Genomic DNA, 20,433 nt, shown 5'->3' with positions numbered 1-20,433 from the left:
GAACAGACAGAGGGAACTGGCACAGCTGCTTTCCTCCATGTACTGACTAGATAAATAAACGTACCGTGGTATTTCTGACTCTGTTCGGCTGCTGGTGCTGCTGTTGCTGCTGTTTCTGCATCTGCCTTGCCTCCTCCTGCTGTATCTCCAGCAGGGACTTGGTGGTGCCTGTTGGTTTGGTGACATTACCCCAGCCTGACAATTTTTGCTGCTGTTGCTGCTGCTGTTGCTGGAGGGCCTTCATTAGTTCTCGCTGCTGACGCCTTTGCTGTTGCATGCAAAAGTGCTTGTAAATGCTTTCATATGAACATTACTATTCAAAAGTCTAACTTGGAAACTGGTTTTAAACAGAATTCACTTTCTTCTGGCTGTCCTATTATTGTTCTGAGCCATTACTGTTCCTCCAAAAAGGGAGACATTAGGTAACCAATAAATACAAATTGTTGATTAGCCCTGGACAGACTAAATTTATCAAATCATTCCTGCAGTCAGCTTCTTGGAAGATGACCTTCTCTCCTACCATCACCTGTTCCCCCCACAACCCACCCTCCCTTTAGCTGCCCTAGTCTAATGAATATCTTCAAACACGTTAGAATAAAGATGTGAAATAACTGTATACTATTCTGTTAACATATTACACTCCCAGGGTTAAAAGGGTGCAGTTTTCCCTTCTTTCAGATTCTTGTACTAAGAAGCAATAAAAACTTTCACACAAGTGCTTACTGAACCTATGCCTGAAGGACAGGATTTTGAGTTATGCCATTTCAAAAAAACATTCCTCATCCTCACCATTCCTTCTAATAACTGAAGTGACAGCTAAGCAGTCCCACAGCTGAGTCCCCTCTAACAAGTTGCACTCCGCTGCTGTCAGTGTTTACCTCTTCTCGGAGCTGCCGTTCTCGTTCTTCTTCTAACTTTTGGATTTCAGCCAATGACAGTGTGGTCTGGGATTGACAAGCTCCTGAATTTGATTGCTGACCCCATGTCGAAGATGAAGGGAGCTGGGCCAAAACAGACATCATCAGGAATTACAAAACATTTGAGAACACTGCTGGAGTATAATCAGGAAAGAAACAGTATAAGCCCACTGGGAAAGAAAGGCCACCTTTAAAGGTTAACAAAACCCTAGAAAGTACAAAATGGTATAATAGTAAAGTATGAAAAAGTAGAAAATATAGATTACACCATTTCTTGAATTGCCCTCTGATGTATCAGTCTTTGATACAGTATCAAGAATAATGTAACACATTACCTGAAAAAAACCAATCCATTTAGATTTCAAACACTTTAGGAATTCCAAGCTTTAAAAACTTTGCACTGGCTCTTGCTTATTGTGGCAAAAAAAAAACCATCTGTGCCCATGTATGATGCCTTCCCAGCGTGCCTCTATTGACAGAACACTTCCAGGTTTCAATTTGTAACTTCTCTTCCTCTCTCTTCTCACATCAACTCTTTACTCTCCTCCCTCTCCAGACAGCTCATCCATCCCTGCTCTGCCCAAGCTACCACAGACCACCCTGAATGCAGCTGTGGCTTCACTTCCCATGCTGAGCTGAAAGCAAGTAAAACTGCAGGAACAGGTTACCTTCATTTGTGCAAGTTGCTGCTGTTGCTGCTGCTGCTGCAGCCGCCGTAAAGCCTCCTGCTGCTGCTGCCTCTGCCTCATGATCTCCTTCTGGCGCTGGAGTTCCAGCTCCTTGCGCTTCCGCTCCTCCTCCTCCAGCCGCTGCCGCGCCGCCTCCTCCTCCATGCGCAGCCGGCTCTCCTCCAGCCGCCGCTGAGCTTCCTCCTCTTCACGCGCCCATTTGGCGGCCTCCTCTTCCTTCCCAGGACACAGAAAGGAATAAGGTCTAAGGAGACTTCACAGAATTTAAAATACTCAACTCTGTGCCACTGATATTCTGACAGAACAGAGGGACCATGTTATCTGTAATCTGTGCTGTTGGGGTTGCTCATTTACCTTTACATTTCTCAGTAATAAAGTAATGTAGTCTGTATCCCCTAAAAATACATGTTTCCCATTGCTCCACCGAAGAACCTGGAAGAGAATGGCATCTCCCTAATTCACACCAGCTCACTACTTACTACTTTCCTTCTAGTAGTTACCTTTCAGTCTGACCTTCTGCCTTCTTATACTACTTACAGTACAACCACACTTTCAGTGGACTCAAACTTGGCAAAAATAAGAGGAAAGAAGAGACAGTTGACACAGATGGAGATATTTACTGTTGCTACTCAACAGTACAGTTCCAGAGAAGACACTTTTGCTAACAAATTACAGAAATGGTGATGGACACCTTACAAGGGAGGACCCTGAAAAGGCATTTTTAAATACTAACTGTGAATTCTGAAATGGACTTGGAAGTTAATGTGAAGCCATTTAGCTTGGCCAAGGGACTGTGAGAATATCAATTAGGGGTCTTGAAGCTCAAGTTCCCTGATAGGGACTTCCAATACTGACCTCAAGGAGAAAAAAATCCTGTTAATAAGAAAGAAAAGGGAAGAAAAAAAGTTGAAACTCTGGTAGTGCATATAGACTTGGCACTGCACAGAAAAACCGCCAAAACCGATCAATTCAGATGACACTGAAGATAACAAAGTAAAGGCCCAGAGAGTGCTAATTCAAAACAAACAGTTATTCTGATACTGTACTCTGCCTCAGAAAGGAGTATAAACACTGTGCTGCAAAGCCATTCTTAAAGCTAAATTTGAAGGGAGAACATCCACTCCCACACAAATCTCTTTACCTAAGGGTATACTGGATTCTGATTTTTTTGTCTGAAGTCAGGATACAGGTAAACAATCTTTTTTCATTCAACTTGATACCGTCTGCAAGCTCTGCTTTTCTTTGACTGATTTGACCTCTCAAGCACTGGTGCAAGTTTCAAAGCCTGTTTGTTGTGGCAGCCTCCATAATTAAACAGAAGAGGTCTCTTTTGTCATTTTTCACCTGTTTACGAATTAGCTCCTCTCGCTGACGTCTTTCCTCCTCCTCTCTTCTTCTCTCCTCCAGTCTCCTAAGTGCTTCCTCCTGTTGTTGCCTCTCCTCTTCCTCCCGCTGCCGCCTTAGTGCAATTTCCTGCTCTCGTTGTCGCCTGAGGGCCTCCTCCTGGAGATAGGAACAAAATGTCAGTCTATAAATGCCATTTTATCAACAAACAACATCAGAACACAGATTACAGCATTGTCTGGCCAAATAAGTAGCCTCAAGAAAAGCTCCCTAGCTTCTAACTAAGCTCTACCAAACAGTGCATTAAGCACAACAAACCTACAGGTTAACAAGTAATTCTGATGCAATGTGCATCTCCTACATAAATTATTTTAATGAAAAACAGAGGACATTAATTGCCCATCTTTGGTTTTAAAAATAATGGCATTGAGAATGACAACAAAAGGCGAGACTCCTCTTTCCACTATTCAGCACTAGCTGAACACTAGATCTATAAATATTTCGAAGTCTGGGTATCATTAATTCCTTCTGGGGAGGGGTGCTGTCAGCTGTAAGTTGGAAGCTCTTCCTACTTACAGGAGTTTCTGAACAGTGACTGTTCAAGAGCGCTACAAAACTCAAACCACATCTCCAGACACCAGAAAGAAGCTGATGCAGCCCAGTGCACTTAAGGACAGTTACTTTTGAAGTCTCAACGGCTTTGACTGGGCTCTCCCTATACTATTTAAATATGGGGAACAAGAGGTCTCTTAGGGGCTTTGATTTTGGATTATCCATAAAATATTTAAATAACTTCCAATAACTTACATATTATGTTTTCCAAGTACTAAAATTATTTACTTAACTTTAAAATTAAATATTAGCACCCTTTCTTATCAACATAAACAGACATTTTTCCATTCTGCTATTTGGGGATTTTGAGGAATAGGGGACAAGCAGCTTCCTGTATATTGTTAAATGGAATCCCATCTGGGGACCTCTTCCACCAGTTCTGACTTTCCCTTGCATAAAAAAGCCTTAGTTTTTTTTTTTCTGACCTCTGATGTTCAGCAACTGAGTTAAGGCCACCCTACTTTCACTCCTTCTGTTGTCTGACTTACCCTACCAGCTGAAGATCTTAATTTTTGGACCAGAACCTTTTGTGGCTTTTATAATTTCGTGTTTTCCTTTAAAAATGACCACTAACACAATCACATTCCTACAAGTTTTTTATAAGCAATACATTATTCATAGGACGAGCAGGGATTAATTGTGCAGCACAGATGTAAACTCTGGTAAATCAAGGAAGTCAGTTGTGAAAACTAAGACCCTTTTATCCAATCTGACACCAAAGCTTCATGTACAAACAGCACAGATAAACTACACTACAGTTCCCTGAACAACTGCCCTGCGTTTTTCTCTGACAATGAATTTCAGATGCCTACAACAAAACTGTCAGTAGACAGAAGATCTTTCATAAGTAATCCCATGGCACTAAACAGGTGCTGGCTGCAAGCCAACAATTCATTCGTATTCCTGAATATCACTTAAGTGGTTTGGTGCTAGATGTAAGTGCAGTAAGTGGGTTTTTCCACTAGCTGGATGTAGAACAATAGCCTGTGATTCATTTTCTCATTAATCAAATCAGCTTCAAATGCAGCACATACCACCTGAACCATTTTTGAAATTTGGGCCTTTAACTGTATTAACTGGACACATGCACTTAAGTCACAGTAATCAAGCGTCCCCAATACAAGTGCTGAAAAATTTCTGCTTGCTGTATCTTTTATTGAAAAGGCTGCTGAGTAGGCTGAAGGTGTCAGTCTTTTTTGTTTGCCTGGAGACCACAGAGCAGGATCTCAGCTCAGGAGTCCTCAGTGCCAGCCCGTCTGGGGGCTCTCCCTAACGCAGCACGTAGTACCTGGGAGAGATGAGCAAAGTCACCGAGTCCTCCTGTGGGACAACACTTGAGTGACATCTCTGCCCTACTCCCCCCTAGGGAAACGAGGCTAGAATTGCCATTAAGAAAGCTGTACAGATCTCCTCCTTGCTCAGGCATGCCAGGAGAGACACTGCTGAATGACATGAGTAAAAGCCTTCTCTCCCCTACAGAACTAAAGATGAGCAGTGTTTTACTGACACAAAAAATCCCTGTAAGATATGAAAAGCTGGGAAACACAGCCTTTTTTCTGACTCTTCAGAGCTATAAAAATGTTATCTTAATACTTATTTCTGTATCTTATTATTTGATGTTTTTGTTTGAGCATGTGACCAAAACCATTCAAAGCCGTCCAGCTTTCTGCCACTGACTGGTATGGGAAACAATCAATCCTTTGGTTCTTAGTGTTCCCATGTTTGTAGATTCCTGCTCCAAGACATTCCCAGTGCTCTTTAGCATCTTTCTTAGTAATTGTTTTTCACACATATACATCTTGCTGTACAGACAGCTTATTTCACATCTTTTAAAATATCTGTAATATTACAAAAAAAAATCTTTAAGCAGCAATCCCCAGTTCAATAGACTCTGGATTTTTAAATAAAATAAAGAATTTTTTACAGTTGGTGACAACTGCAATTCTGCTTCTCTGTGTTACTAGGGCTTACAAATCTTTTTGTTCTCCTCTTTGAAACAGGTATTTTAAAGGGAGAACTAAAGAAGTAATTCAGAGAAAACAATTATTAACTGGTTATTAAACCTCAAATTTTGTTCCTGAAAGCAATCAATTATTACAAAATAGAAGATACCAGACCAGAGACAAAAACGAAATACAGGAGCTACACAAGCTGGGCATTACTGTTTTCAATTCTACAGTGCAAAGTAATTGATGAAAACTGTGAACAGAACTGAATTCAACATTTGGTATGACATTTCATCCTACAGAATTTAATTTCTATTAGTTTTTTTTTTTTTTATTTAGAATTCACCATCAACAGCATATTTACTAACCTTATATACTAGTCTTTTATGCAGTATTACATCAAAAGCCTTCCTGAAGTCCAGGCAGATTAAGTCTACTGCTTCACCCCTCTCAGCTCTCACTGTCATCTCCTCAAAAGAAGTTAATCAAATTTGTTAAGCATCATCTCCTCTGCATAAATCCATGCTAATAAATCAGTTCATCCCTGATGCTATAATGCCTTTCAGTACAGAAGTCAAATTCAAATAATGACCAGTTTCCTTTTTTTAATACAGAATACAATGTTATTTTCTCTTTCCAGAGAAGTGCTTAAACCCTTTGTTACCTTTTTAAGACATTACTGCTCAGAATTAAGCATTGTGGCAATTATTGCATTGGTAATGAACTAAGATACTTGCTGTTACTGCTCTTCAACCCCGTTCTGCTTCCTTTGTGTAAACAGTTATTTCCCATGGCATCTCAGAACAGGAGAGTCAGACTGTTTACTGTACAAATCCAAAGTGGACAACAAAACTTTGGAATTTAACAGACATTGTTATATACAGAGGCAAAACTGTTAGTGAAAAGAAACAAACCAAGTCTACTTGAAGCCAGCATAGATGACACAAATTGAGTTACCAGATGAAAAATGTGTTCTTGTTATTGAACCAGATCTAAAGCAATCAATCTCAAAAGTTAAACTTTTGAGTATATTATTGCTTCCATGTTAGTTTGACCTCAAGTGGAGGATGCTTTTCTGTACAGCATAATGACTTCCTGCACACAAAGTAGATACACTAAAGCAAGGAGCCATTTATTTGCAGACTTGATTCCAAAAGATACCATGAAATTATCTACATATTATACTGTATCAATTAAAATAGACCTTCTGTGACAAAACCCAAACCCTGAGTGAACAGAGATCTACAATGAACTTCCAAACTAGAGATTCTAGAGGCTTCCTGAGAAGTGTCTGATCCTTAAAGCAGAAACACGCTTCACAGCTGCCCACCTAAGCTCATAAGAAGTGCTATAAAGGACAGAATTATTTAGTACTTTTGCCTCTTACTCTTTCATGTGGTACTTTTCAGGACATTTACTAACTAACTCCTTAGCAAATAAGCTCAACCTTGTGCTTGCCCTTATCCTTCATATGCAAAGTAATAACTTTAACTGTCTTTCCATCCTGCAACACTTAAGGAATACTATACTTTCTTCCATACAGAATTCAGAAGTAAATGCTAGAAATGACAAACTAGTAATGTCTCCACTGTGTATTCTTGGATGATTAAGAACATACTACATTCATTCTCCTGCTCATAAGAAGTACTATAAAGGACAGAATTATTTAGTACTTTTGCCTCTTATTCTTTCACGTGGTACTTTTCAGGACATTTACTAACTAACTCCTTAGCAAATAAGCTCAGCCTTGTGCTTGCCCTTATCCTTCACATGCAAAGTAATAACTTTAACTTTCACTGTCTTTCCATCCTGCAACACTTAAGGAATACTATACTTTCTTCCATACAGAATTCAGAAGTAAATGCTAGAAATGACAAACTAGTAATGTCTCCACTGTGTATTCTTGGATGATTAAGAACATACTACAATTCCTACATTCATTCTCCCACTGCAACACTGATCACATAATTCTTTTTAAGAAATATGCTTGATCAAACTACATCCCTTCCTTTCCCAAGTATCAACTCAGGTAAAAAAGCTGACAGACTCTAACCCAGATAATAATTTATTTTAAAAAATAATTTACTAAGTTAAAAAAAAACAACAGGGGAAAAATAAGCCGAATGTCACATCTCTTTTTGTTCACTACAGCCCTCTACCTCTTACTCATTTGAAACAGTTGCTCAAGCTCCATCTACTCCAGAACTTATCTTCATGAAACACTTGACTGCAAAGATGGGAAATAAAGATCAAAACATGCAGTAACTGGGCAACTAACTAAAGTCTAACATCGACATTAAGAAGTTGAGAGGGAATATTCCAGATGGAATAAAAGCCCTGTTCTCACAAACAGAAACCCATCTTAAAGTGAACCATCAAAGCCCATTTCTCAGATTGAAGTCTGGGCTCTTAAAAAAATCAGTAACAGAAGAATCATAATTTAAAATACTCACACGAAAAATATTAAAACTGTCTTCATACACACCTACCAAAGATTACTTAGACCCCACAGGATTCTTAAAGTGAGTTTTATAAATTATAATTAATTAGAGATTAACTACATTGGGGAAACTCACTTGCTTCCTGCGGGCCAGTTCTTCTTCTTCCCGTCGTTTCCTCTCATCTTCCTGCTGCCTCCTAAGTAGCTCTTCTTGTTGCCTCCGAAGCTCCTCCTGCCTTTTCCTCTCCTCTTCCTCTCGTTTGGCCCTCATTTCCACTTCTCTCCTCTCTTGCTCTAGCTACAATTCACATAAAACTATACTCAGATGCAGGTAACGTATTCCTACACCATTTCTTAGGGCAACTCTGCTGATATTACAGTAACAGCTTAACAGATGAAGCCTCTGACAGATGCTCTCCCTTAATTGCAATTTTACCTATCAGCTGGCTGCCTACTGAGGTCAGATTCCTGAAACAGTCCAGAACAATTTTTGATAATTTCTGTTTGTAGCAAACACCAGTTTTCCAGTCAGTCTTTCTACATCAGCTCCTCAACATACCCTCTGACTCTGGAAGTGAGTAGTGAGTTGCTATGCAGTCATCATAAAATAGTAATTTTCAGGAAATATACAGAGTCATACAGGTTCAAACTCACAAAAAAATTTAATACTAAGAGTACATGTAGAATAACCCTAGCATAGCACATAGGACTGTTATGATTCCCCAAACCAGTTTGGGTGAAAATCACAAGGATTAAGAGTACAACTACCTAGTCTCAACTCAGGGTTTGGCCTGACAGCTCATGATGATCTCAGTTTAAAACAGAGGTGGCTAGTGAAGAGGTTTTAATCACAAATGTAGAACACCAACACTATTTCAGAGGTCAGTAGTACCTCCACAGCAATGATTTCCAAACATCTGTCCACAAGGATTTCATAACTTGTTTTTATAACCCCTATTCTCTTCATGGTGTTTTCCATGAAAATCTAGTCAAAATCATCCATTGAAGAGCTCAGTCTTCCATTGGCTCAAGAACCACAATTACATTGCAGAAGAGCAATCCCAACTTCTTACAGTACGAAACAGTTTCTGACCTTTGCAGCCTTGGCCTTCTCGAGCTGCTGAAGTTGTTCTAGAGCTGGTCCCTGAGCTGCAGTATCAATGGGCAGATCCCAGACACTGCTTCCTTCCCAGACTAGACAGTGAAGAAAACAAACATTGACAAGCAAAAATAAGCACATGAACAAAACATATCTGAAAGAGGAGAATCTTGTGTATGCTGTTACTATGTTTTAGGAACTAAAATCATGTTAACACTTTTGCTTTAGTCAGTAGAGGGCCACCTTATCCTCCTGGATAACAAGGCCTGTCTGTGACTGAAGGAAGGCTGGGCTTCTTATGAAAATCCACAGAAGAACCAGCTATTCCAGCTCCTCCCATCAGAGAAGAACATCTTTAAATAGAACAATCCCTTCAGATCTAGACTTATATGACCACTGGAAAAGTTACCATATTCTTCACCTCTCTCAAATAGAACTTCTACTGCAAGGCAAAGTAGGTTGATCCAGTTAAACATCACAATGCAGAAATAATTTCCCTTTGTGTCAAAAAGGGAGGGATCATCTCAAAGATGCTGATTCTTAACACATGGACTTTTCCCAAGAGACCCGACACAGGCTAAGCACCTTACCTGTAGGCTGTGAAGCTGACTGAAGTTCCCATATTGAGCCAGTGTCCGGCACTGACACAGACCTTGTAACAGGTGGCATCATGTTCTGTTCAGATATTCTGTAATACCAACAGGAAGAGTCAACACGCCACTTCCAGGGAGAGGAGTGCTCTGAACACTTATGAGATTCAGTAACTTGTAAAATACTGCTTTCCTTCCACACCTCTATTTAAAACAAAAATATGATGTGGACAACAGTAGTTGCTTGCAGAGTTCTAGCTGATCTCACCCCTGCTAAGTCACGGGCTAAGCTACAGTGTTGCACTTGTTACTTAGAGGCCAGTTTGAGGAACTGGCAAAGCTCCTCGGTGACCAGCACAACATATCTGTCAGACAGGTACAATTCAAACTTCTCATTTCCATAAACACTCTCTGAGGCAAAGGTTACATATATAAATAAGTACTCCATATCCTGAAATTGTTTCCTGTTATTCTGAAACATACTTATATTCTCATTACTATCTTCAACACACATAATCCTAAAATATGAGAAAACTTAGATGGGACAGACAGCTGACAAAATGTAATTATTGTTATACAAACTAGAGCACAAGAGGAACAGAATTCAGTACAAGCCTGGGCTAGCTTACCTCATCTTCAGGGCCTGGAACTGTTGAAGGAGAATAGCAAGCTGCTGCTGCTGCTGGGATGAGAGTGCTGCCTTCTGCTGCTGAGCCAGCATCTGTGCATACTGTTGTCTTCAAAAGAGAAGCAGACAAATGGTATTTGTTCACTTATATCCAAGTTGCAGACAGATTCATGCTCTGGGACTAATGCCCACTGACACATATAATGTACATGCTAAATACTAGAGGAAACCACAGAACAGGAGCTTGGCAAGAATCAAAATACAATAATATAGCCAGTTGGCTCACATGAGCAGAACCACACTTCTCTTCACCCTCAGCTATGTCACCTGGCTATTACTGCCCCATGTTTTTCTTGTAAGCTGGGCAACACTACTTCCTTTTTTGTCTAAATTCCATAATTTTAGCTCAAATTAATCTGGCTTTGATCACTGCCCACCTGCAATCAGACTCTTCCCCAGTATGTCAAGGCATTGCCTAGCACAGGAGCAGGCTCTTGCCTCATTTGATCATGAGCTGACAATCAGTACTGAAAAACTATAGTCATGACACACGCTTTCAGGATCCCCTGAAAAAGCACCCTGACTGACTGCTTGCTTTCCTTCAAGCTGCTGCAAAAAAAGCTGTCATGAGCTGGCCATAACTGAACAACTGACAGCTTTGGCAAAATGGATTTCAAACTGCTTTGCCCAGCAGGACCTTTCACTGATCTTCAAAGAGCTGAGCAAGCAGACCAAAGGGAAGTTCCACCTTCTCCATCTCCAGAGCCAAAGACATGCAGCATTCTCCTGACATCAAAACATCTGAAAGTCATTACTAGGACACCTGGGATTCAGACTGACCATAACAGCTACCTATAAAGCAAGTCTCACCAAAAGCTCTGTGTGACACTAGCAAGGACTCTGAAAAGTGAGCCTGGGGCAGACGCATTGCCCTAATCCTGTAACTATCAACATCTCCAGTGTTTGTGGAAGCAGCTATTGCTGCTGGAGGTGAAGCACTCCCAGCCCCATTGCCCAAGGAAACAACGACAAGCAGCTGAACCTAGATGACTAAAAATACAGAGCAGAACACAGCCACTGGAAGATCTCTGGGACAAGAAGTCTTACTGTATTAGAAGATGCTGATACTGCAAGTGCTGCATTTGGATCAGAGCCAACTCTTGTTGTCTAGTCAGTCGCTCTTGGTCCAGCTCGCCCTATGTTTAGGGATAAAATATTCTTTTTCAGTAACATATATACTAAGAGTAGCAGATTGCGAATGCAAGCGATGTAGAAGTTGTATTTTGACCAGAAAAAAAAAATGAAAATAGAAAAATACCTATACCAAGATCAAGATTTACAAAGGCTGTGAAATACACAGCACCTTTACATGTCACAGTACCCAGCCTCCCAGCCACACCATTTAAATTTTTACATTTTTAAATTACATGTCTTTTCTACTCTTGCAAAAGTAATCTAACACCAAAATCAACTTCGGTGCTTGGAACACTTGCAATTCCAAGGCAGAGTAAATTCAATTCCCACTTGTTAGAGGACTATTTCAATACTGTAACTGTCACGTAATTACCAGATGCGGAAGCGGTGCTGGGCCTGGAGTGAAGGGAACCCTGCCCCACATTTTCATGATGTCTCCAAGTGGCTGGAAAGTCTCATCACAGGCTCTCTTCACCAACAGTGACATCGTGAAGTAACCAGCCTGGAACCACTCTGCCATCTCCTGATTACTGAACGGACCTGAAATCACATCAAGCAACACACGTTGTGGGGAAAGGGAAGCAAGGCCAGGTTCAGCATGTTGGAAACAAGGAGCTGCCTATGGTCACACAGTGCCCAGCACCAGGCATTCCTGTCTTCCTCACCCACTCATGGGGACACTGCTCATCCAAGGCTGGAGTGTCGGTGCACATCTGCACAGAGGCTACAGCACTGCCCTAGAGCCTCAGGCAAAGTGCATGACGGCTTTCACCTTGCCTTAGAGGGAGACAGGTCAGCTCTGGGGTGCAAGCCAAGGAGCCACTGTGGTGTGGGGTTTGGTCCAGCTAATCCCCCTGCTGTTCTCCAGCAGCACTTACTGCTTCAGGCTCACAGCGGCAGCAGCTTCCATTCTGAAGCTCAGCAGTACCTGCTGGTTGACACTGCTCAAACCACAAGTGCTGCTTTCCCAACTGCACTGCACAGATAATTAAAAATCTTAGCCTGCTTCAACTCTTGCCTTCAAATCAGAGGAACCCTCATGTTTTACACAAGTTTTGCTTCTGGAACTTAGTAGATAAACAGATCCACCTCAAGTGAACAAGTACATTTTTTAAGATACTGAGGATCGAGCTTCTTTCCTTTGTAAAAATCTACACTTTTCCTTTTCTTCCTCTTTTTTTCTAAGAAAGATTTCAGTCATTCCTTTCAAAGGAGGGTTCCTATACTAATTTTACATATTCAAACACAGAGAACACCAGTATAAAATATTATTTAACCAAGTAGGAACCACGTAAGTTTTGCAAAACATCTTCTGAAAAGTAGGAACATTCAGTAACCCTTGCCTTCTCTGTAAGGAGTACCTCTACAAGGCAATTCCTCCTAGAGAATATGAAACCACAAGAGGCTATACCAAGAAAAAAAAATTATTTGGAAGTGTTTACTTCTTGATATCACACTAAAGTACTTAATCCAACAACAAAAATATTTAGATTGTCACCCACCAATAAATACCGAGCAGTGACTGACATACACTGAGCAAATAAAAGCATTTTATGGTTAACATTCTTTAAACTTAAAGGGATGAAAAAACCCCCTAAAGACATGCAATACCTGCAGACAAGAGATTGACACAGATCCCACAAACAACACCCCCACCAATCCTATCTGGAGTTCACAGCTGAGAAATCATTCACACTACACAGTGTGAAGTACAGCAAGGAAGGAATTCACTGTTTAACTGCACTTTTGGGAAGCAGATAAGCAGCTGCTAAACCGAGCCCTGGCACCTCCAAAAGAAATGAACTTTATGAAAGCAAAGATGCAAGTATCTATATGAAAGGCCTGCTTCAAATTTTATTTACAAAAAAAAAATTTAAGCCAAAATTGAAAGCAGGGAGCAGTTCCTATCTGTTATATGAACTGACAAAGCAGTGGCTGCAAGTGCAATTTAAACTGAGATTCTGCACAAGCACTGGCTGGTGGAAACTTGATTCCTCTTTCCGATGATTCTAAACAAAACACCCTCCCTGACTATTCCATGTCTTCAGGATGAGTCCAGAAAACTGATTTCAAGGTTTGTGGATTCTTTACAAGAACTACTTGAGTGGTCACATTCCTGTTTGTTTCCATCGTTATCTGGAAATCTGAGTAACTAATGGCATGTGAAACAGGTTTTAGTCTAACCTAATTTACAGGAACATGAAGTGATGGCAAACCCCAGCCACGATAACGCACAGCTCTGGATGTTCGGCCTGCTGAGCTCATGGGGGCACCGATGGGTTGAAGATATTTTCAAAAGCTAGTTCTAGAATGGTAAATTCCCTGTGCTGCTTTTGTAAAAAGAAGCACCAGCATCTGTTGGAGGTAATTCTTTGAAGAACTCTAACAATTCTGTGAAACAAAAGAGGAAGTGTAAATGGCACAGACCTACCCTGAATTTCTCCTTGTGGATCTTTGTAGTACCACTTCTGCATGGCTTCATGAAACAGGGGCATAGAGGAACCCTTTGCTCTGTGCTCTTGGATTTTTGCTGCTAATCTTTCATCATCAAGGGCACTGTCCTGCAGATATGCCACCATTTTTTCTGCTTGCTGGAAGAGACATCAAAACCAGCAAGAAATACAAGTTAGATGGGGGCTTACAGATTTGGAAATGAGTGTACCAAACACAACCAAGCTTGCGCTACCCAGTGCTCCAGAGTGTACCAGGAACAACAGGCAGCCCCAGGACAGGGGTGACTGCTACACCAAGCTGGAGCTCTGTCTACCACACTGGTCAGGCAGAATCCTGAACGAGCACAGTTCACCTCCTTACGAAAAGCTTTAGAGCAACTTGCCAAGGAGGTTCCATGCAGTACCACAGTGAAAAATAAAACAGGCATGGGAGCATGAGCACAAAGAAGGCTCTACATCTCAGCAGTCACTACAGCTTCATCAACACAGTGCTGTGATTCACTTACAGGATTTTTGGTTGGGTTTTTGTTTGTTTGATGGTTTGTTTGTTTGGGGGTTTTAACAGACATACATAATTTCTTAAGGCATATCATAATGCTACATGATAGTGGTCATAAGCACTATGGTCTCTAGCTCTTTAACACAGGGTATAGCACAGAAAAATACAATAGCTTGAATTATTTGAAAAAAAAAAAAAAGAGAGAAGCAGTTCTCAGTATACATTGTGGAGTGTAAAGTTTTAGCTGCATCTCTGATTTTATGGGCTTCAAATATTTTCTGCATTCCTCATTCCTCCAGTCTCACAACTGTCAACAACAATGGAATTAGAGAAATTTTACCTGCTCTAGGTGTTTGAGGCCCTCTTCATCATCTGGATCAGTGGGAATGTTGCCCATGCCTGGAGCAGCTGTGACAGGTGTTTGAACTGGCCGCAGAGCAGGATTTGAATTGGAAACAGGAGGAGAAAGATGAGCAGAAGCAGCTGTGTCTGCAGAAATCTGTGGCAAAGGTTGAGCAAGAGAAGCCAAATCTAAAGAAAAATGTTTAAGTTAGTTCAGCATCTTTTACATAAATGAAAATTACTTTTAAAAACTTAACGCAGAGAATATTCGACAGCTCAAATTTAGCACCAAAGCAAAAGTATTTTCAGATCTTCCTGAATTTACTGCTTACAGCACAGGTACCCAGCCTAACTTGAAGGAAGAGTTTAGTTCTATCAGTGCAGAACTTGGCACATTTGAGCACATCCCATTTGCTGGCCACACACATTTGTCCAGATTATTCTGCTGTACCACACTGAGGCACATCCACAACTAGCTGATGTTTCTCTGGACCACATTTCAGTGTGAAGTACCAGTGCACTGCAAGCATTTGAGATGCCATATCCAACAAACCCTGTTTTTATAGACCAAGTGGTGAACTCTGGCTTTCCATCACCAGTCCTTGCCTCTTTTAAGGGGCCAGAATTATTCACAGTGAGTAATGGAAACTTACTAAATTTATCTGTCAGGTTTCTTACCTTCCCCTCTGTTGGACATTTTGGCTGACAGTGTATTCTCCACTCGATTCTCTTTATCTTCTGTTTTTTCTGTTCTTTCTGGCACAGACTCTTCCTTCCTTTCAAAAAGGTTTGTCTGCAGCGGGTCTGGAGGCTGGGATTTCGGGGGGGTGTCTGACCTGGCAGCTGGAGATGACGCCTGAGCTGCTTCTTCCACTGCTTCTGTAACGAGGCACAGCTCTAAGTAACTGAGTTAACAGAAATTCTACACTGACAGTTGCAGAAGAAGTCGCCCTTACCTGCTACTATTCTTTCTGTTTTCTCCCCCTCCTTCTTGGTCTTTTCATGATCTTTGGCTTCTTCATTGTGGCTCCCTTCAGAATCAGACCTTTCCTCCCCTTCCTCCACAGGCCGGAAGTCCATCTCCTGTTCCTCCGGTATTGGCTCCTTCTGCACTTTCTGCAAAGTCAACGCGATCATCCATAACCCACCTGACATCACAGGTCATTTGCACCAAGTGACCCAAGGGCCCAAAGCAGCTTTTCACCTTTAAAGAGAGAAACGCTCCAGAGGAGTCAAAGGTGCCCATTTCTTCCTCTGCATCCTCCAAGCACCACTCAGGGAGACTGTCCCTGTCGTCGTCCATGCTGCCGCTGCCGCAGCGCACGCGGCGATAGCCCCGCTCGTCGTCTCGGTCCCGGAAATCAAACTCAAATCTCCGCCGTCGCTCCATGTGCTCCCGCCAGCCTGCGGAATGAGGGCCGTCTAAGGCAGGGAAAGGAGCTTTACCACACAGTCCTGGGGCAGTGCTCACACAACGGGGGGGAAGGACACTGACAGCAATTCAGAAAGCTGTTACACAGTACAGCCCGCCTACAACCAGGCAACTTGAAGGACAAGGCAAAGAAAAGGAGCATCTTGCCAATAAGCAGGAATATTGTCCACTCTCAAGTATTGTCCACTGTATATCCTCACATTATAAACTGTGGAATAATCATTAAAAACCACATAAGGCTAAAAAAGCTTGGCTACAAAATCTAGAACAGGCACCAAAATAAGACAAGCAACACTAGTTGCCATCATTGATTTAAGTCCTTTGTGGGGCACCTTTACATGTGTAAGACTTTGTGTTTTCCTTCAGGGGCACTGCAGAAGTTGCATCCTGAACAAAACACCCATGTTTTTGCCTCTTGCCCTCAGATATTCTTTTGTGCATATACATGAAAAATTGAGTGACATCTGTTCAAATACCTTTGAAAGGACTGGTCAGTCTCTTGAATGTTTTTTTTTTTTAGCTACGGAATACCAAAACTTGGAAAGATAAGAAATGGGAGAGCATTCCCAATTAATGTATAAACTTCATATTCAGAAGACACCTTCATTCAGCCAAGCTTCAAATCCTCTGAGTGCAATAATGTTATTTAAGCTGTAAAGAGCTGTCTGCTAAGGAAAACAAATTGGGAGTGAAAGGACTGTGCACAGCTTTCCATGAAATACAAGCCATCTTTATCACAAAGGTGCAAAGGAAAATGAAGACACCTCAGAGCTTTTCATGGTGGCTGTTCTTAACTGGATTTAAAAAAAAGTAAAATTTTTTTTTTTTGGTCCAACAACCTGTGCATCAGAATCAGTGCAGCCTCTCAGTATCAAATGTCTACCAAAAAAACCCAAATCACAGTCACGGGGAGAAACGTGGTCCTGTTTCATGACTGATGAATGTTTCCACACTGACCTTAACACCCTAACTATCAATATCAGCCATGCAAAAATCCACCTTCGTCTCACAAATACAAGAAATATAAAACTATTTCCAGAAACATTCTGAACTTCAATCTTAAATTTTACCAAGGAAACACAAATGTTATGCTTTAACAAGGCCTTCACATTCCCTATATGCTTATTTGCAAATAATTCCACAGGATAACTTAACCTACACTTCTAGTTATGCCTCGCAAAGAAAGCAGTATTAAACCATCAAATCAATGTTCTGAGGCAATCTTTTTAATGTTATTAAGGAAAGAGATTTAAGTGTGAGAGGCTGTTGACAAGCAGACAGCATTTCTGGTTGAGTCCCTGGACAGACCGCTCCTCATTACAAGCAGCCACGTCCATGTCAGGGCTCCCAGCAGGGGAGAGGAGCCTGCATTGAGAGGAGCCTGTATTTTTCCACAGTTCACATGCCAATACCAGGAGTGCAGCTCTTCAGAGTGAGACCCAGAAATGTAGTTTCTGAAGGTGAATTCTAAGCACTTTGTTAAGCCCAAGTACCTTCAAAGCTCAAATGAAAAACCATTTAGTCTACTTGCAGAGATTTAGTCACACCACCCTTTACAGCTCCCACATTTTCAGAGCTACGTGGAGAGGCAAAAAGACATAAGTGTAGCAGAGCCATGCCCTCATTTCTTAGTAACAAAATGTGTTTGTAAAAGCCCAGTTAGAATATAGGCCATAATTCAGGTCTGAAATATCAGGCTGCCAACCCTTTAAAGCAAGCCAAGAGGGGAGATAAACCTGAACTCTTACCTGAAGTTTTTTAGCTAGCAGTTAGGACACAAACACAGCTTTAAGTTCAGCCGTATACTATCATTATGCAGTAGTTACATGTTCTCCTCTAACTCAGCAGTGAAATTTTAAATATATACTAAAGAATACTAAATGCTAAGCAGAACACTTAAAGGAATAGTACACTTTTTTGGTCATGTATTATATCTAGACCTAGTTCTTACTTTGCTCAATTTTGGAGCAAGATTCTCCAATGTACTTTAGTTGCTTCATGATATTTAAGAAACGCAAGGAACAATGCCCAAAAATGCAACTCTTGTTGAATTACAGCACCTGATTCTGAAAGTGGAGTGAATCAAGATGAATTTGAAAAGCCTTTCAAACAAAGCAGCAACTAAAAAATCTTTACATGAAAGTACAGCCTAAGGCCTCTCTCAAATGCTTATCTGGAAAAAGACCAATTTGAAGAGCTATTTACGCAAAGACACAAAATCATATCAGAAATTCCAGTCAAGAAAAACTTATTCCTATTCCTTAAGGCTGACTTGGTAGCCAAAACCATAAACATCTATAGATCAGTCACTAGTTTTGAGACCAAAACAGGTTTGTATATGTTTCTGACAAAACAGACTTGGCCTTGTAAATTTAAAGGCAATCACTGTATGAATGCAAGAATTGTAACAACAGTGAGGGGGTTTTTAGACATTGATAATTTTAAAACATAATTAAAAATTAAAAGAAAAAAACTCCAAAACTTTGAAGCAGCCAGTGAATCTAAATCTGTGATCACACTCTTCTAGCAGTTATTAAAGTCAGTGTAAAGATCCTAGCAGGGAGTACACACAGAGACAAGCCACAGGAAAAACCAACTAAACAAATGAAAACAGTCCTCTGAAGACATTCTTCTTTTTTTAGCAGGACATATGACTGTACTATTACCTAACACCAGAATAAGTATAAAGAAGTAGTTTAAACCTCGCCAATTTGATTTAAGGTCATTGTTTAAAGCAAAAATGTGACTTAAACCATTTTGATAGTTCTGTGGCTACTACTAAGAGGAGAAATCAAATACAGCTCTGATGAAAGCTGGAACTAGGACAATACAGCTGTCAGCTCAGGCTATCTCAAAATTAGCAACTTTTCTGCAGATTCACATAGGTCTTTGAACAAGCTTTCAATGATAGCTGCTAAAACTCGGTAAAGGAAGTTCAGTTCGTTTCTACTACACTGAAAATTCAAATAAGCAAAATTTACATGACAGAATTGAGACAAATTTTCAAAACCTTCCTCAGAACATCCAAAAAAGTTCAAGATCTGAATGAACTTCTGAACTTTGAGGTCTACTCTTCCTTTTAAGCTAAAGCATGCAGGCTGGTACTCACAGAACACTCCACTCCTGAGTATCATGCTGCATCATGAGGTAGCTGGTCTGATGCTGCCTCAACTAGATAACAAAGCAGCAGTGTCTGATCAACAACTGTGACCAAACACTGGGGAAAAGAAAATTATATTCTTCAAAATTTGCCTTTTAGCTTTGCTCTAAATAGAAAACATATGATAAGTCAAGCCTTGGGCTCACTGCTAAATTTTAGTACAAGAGAACAGCTGTTTGAGAGCAGAGTTATAAACAGCTATGAAAAGAAGGCTCAGGACAGAGGTGATCGTTGCTCCCAACTGTACTGAAACTCTGGGATGTTGAAAGTAGTAACAGAGCCACTGCAAGGGTGACTGAGACTTTTTTTTGTTGAACAGAAGAAATTGTCCACCTCAGCTCCAAAAGTGTCCTGTGCTTTCTTTGCTTTCCTATCAAGTTTAGCATGCAGCAAGGACGCTCAGGAGGGAGGAACTTATCCCCTAGCATTACGAGAAAGAAGGTTTAGATTGGGCATTAGGAGCAATTTCTTCACTGATAGGGTTGTCAAGCATTAGCACAGAAGCCCAGGGAAGTGGTGAAGGCATTTAGAAGCCACGTAGATGTGGTACTTAGGGACGTGGTTTAGTGGTGACCTTGGCAGTGCTGGGTCAATGGTTGGGCTCCAATACCTTTAAAGGTCTTTTCCAAATTTAACAATTTTACTATTCTACCAAGATGTAACAGTAGAAAAGCCTAATCCTCTCCTGGTACTCCAGAAGCCTTCTGCAGCCAAAAGATGGACAAACCCAGGATCCCACAACAGGTATGACTGAATCTTTTCCAAAAAGAAGGGAAAAAAACCTATAATATGTTTCAGTCTTACTACTGAAATACCAAACTCTGCTTTGTATTTCTCCTGCAATTCCAGCAATGCAATTCTGGAAAACAAGTGAACACACTTGCCCTGTCAGGCCTGGAAAGGGGAGAGTGAAACCAAACAGGTGTCTGAAATTCATTGAGACAAGATATCCTTTTACTAATTACAAAATGTGTAGAGCAATGTATTTTGAGATTTTCCAAGGATGCTTCTTGGCATCGCAAACACATCTGGAAAACTACAAAGTGGTCAATGACCAGAGTGGTTAGTGTCAGTGTCACACTGCAGCA

General features: G+C 40.9%; 1 protein-coding gene across 8 annotated transcripts in view; it reads right to left on the bottom strand.

Annotated features, from left to right (window-relative positions):
- Positions 1 to 20,433, bottom strand: part of GIGYF2 (GRB10 interacting GYF protein 2) — a 75,674-nt gene that overhangs the window by 5,685 nt on the left and 49,556 nt on the right. For 5 of the 8 annotated variants that reach the window (XM_041467535.1, XM_041467534.1, XM_041467536.1 and 2 more), the window contains 15 exons: positions 15,958 to 16,175; positions 15,710 to 15,869; positions 15,432 to 15,632; positions 14,752 to 14,942; positions 13,891 to 14,050; positions 11,833 to 11,999; positions 11,373 to 11,461; positions 10,267 to 10,374; positions 9,638 to 9,735; positions 9,042 to 9,142; positions 8,085 to 8,246; positions 2,951 to 3,109; positions 1,586 to 1,822; positions 879 to 1,001; positions 65 to 268 (listed from right to left, as the gene is read on the bottom strand). In XM_041467535.1, the coding sequence (XP_041323469.1) occupies positions 65 to 268; positions 879 to 1,001; positions 1,586 to 1,822; positions 2,951 to 3,109; positions 8,085 to 8,246; positions 9,042 to 9,142; positions 9,638 to 9,735; positions 10,267 to 10,374; positions 11,373 to 11,461; positions 11,833 to 11,999; positions 13,891 to 14,050; positions 14,752 to 14,942; positions 15,432 to 15,632; positions 15,710 to 15,869; positions 15,958 to 16,175 (2,378 nt within the window). The remainder of the gene's footprint in view (positions 1 to 64; positions 269 to 878; positions 1,002 to 1,585; positions 1,823 to 2,950; positions 3,110 to 8,084; positions 8,247 to 9,041; positions 9,143 to 9,637; positions 9,736 to 10,266; positions 10,375 to 11,372; positions 11,462 to 11,832; positions 12,000 to 13,890; positions 14,051 to 14,751; positions 14,943 to 15,431; positions 15,633 to 15,709; positions 15,870 to 15,957; positions 16,176 to 20,433) is intronic. The other 3 variants (XM_041467537.1, XM_041467538.1, XM_041467541.1) reach the window with 3 other exon arrangements.

Source organism: Pyrgilauda ruficollis, unplaced genomic scaffold, assembly GCF_017590135.1.
Source record: "Pyrgilauda ruficollis isolate IOZ18807 unplaced genomic scaffold, ASM1759013v1 scaffold209, whole genome shotgun sequence".
NCBI lineage: Eukaryota > Metazoa > Chordata > Aves > Passeriformes > Passeridae > Pyrgilauda > Pyrgilauda ruficollis.
Note: the sequence above shows the minus strand (reverse complement) of the source record. Positions and strands in the feature narration are given on the sequence as shown.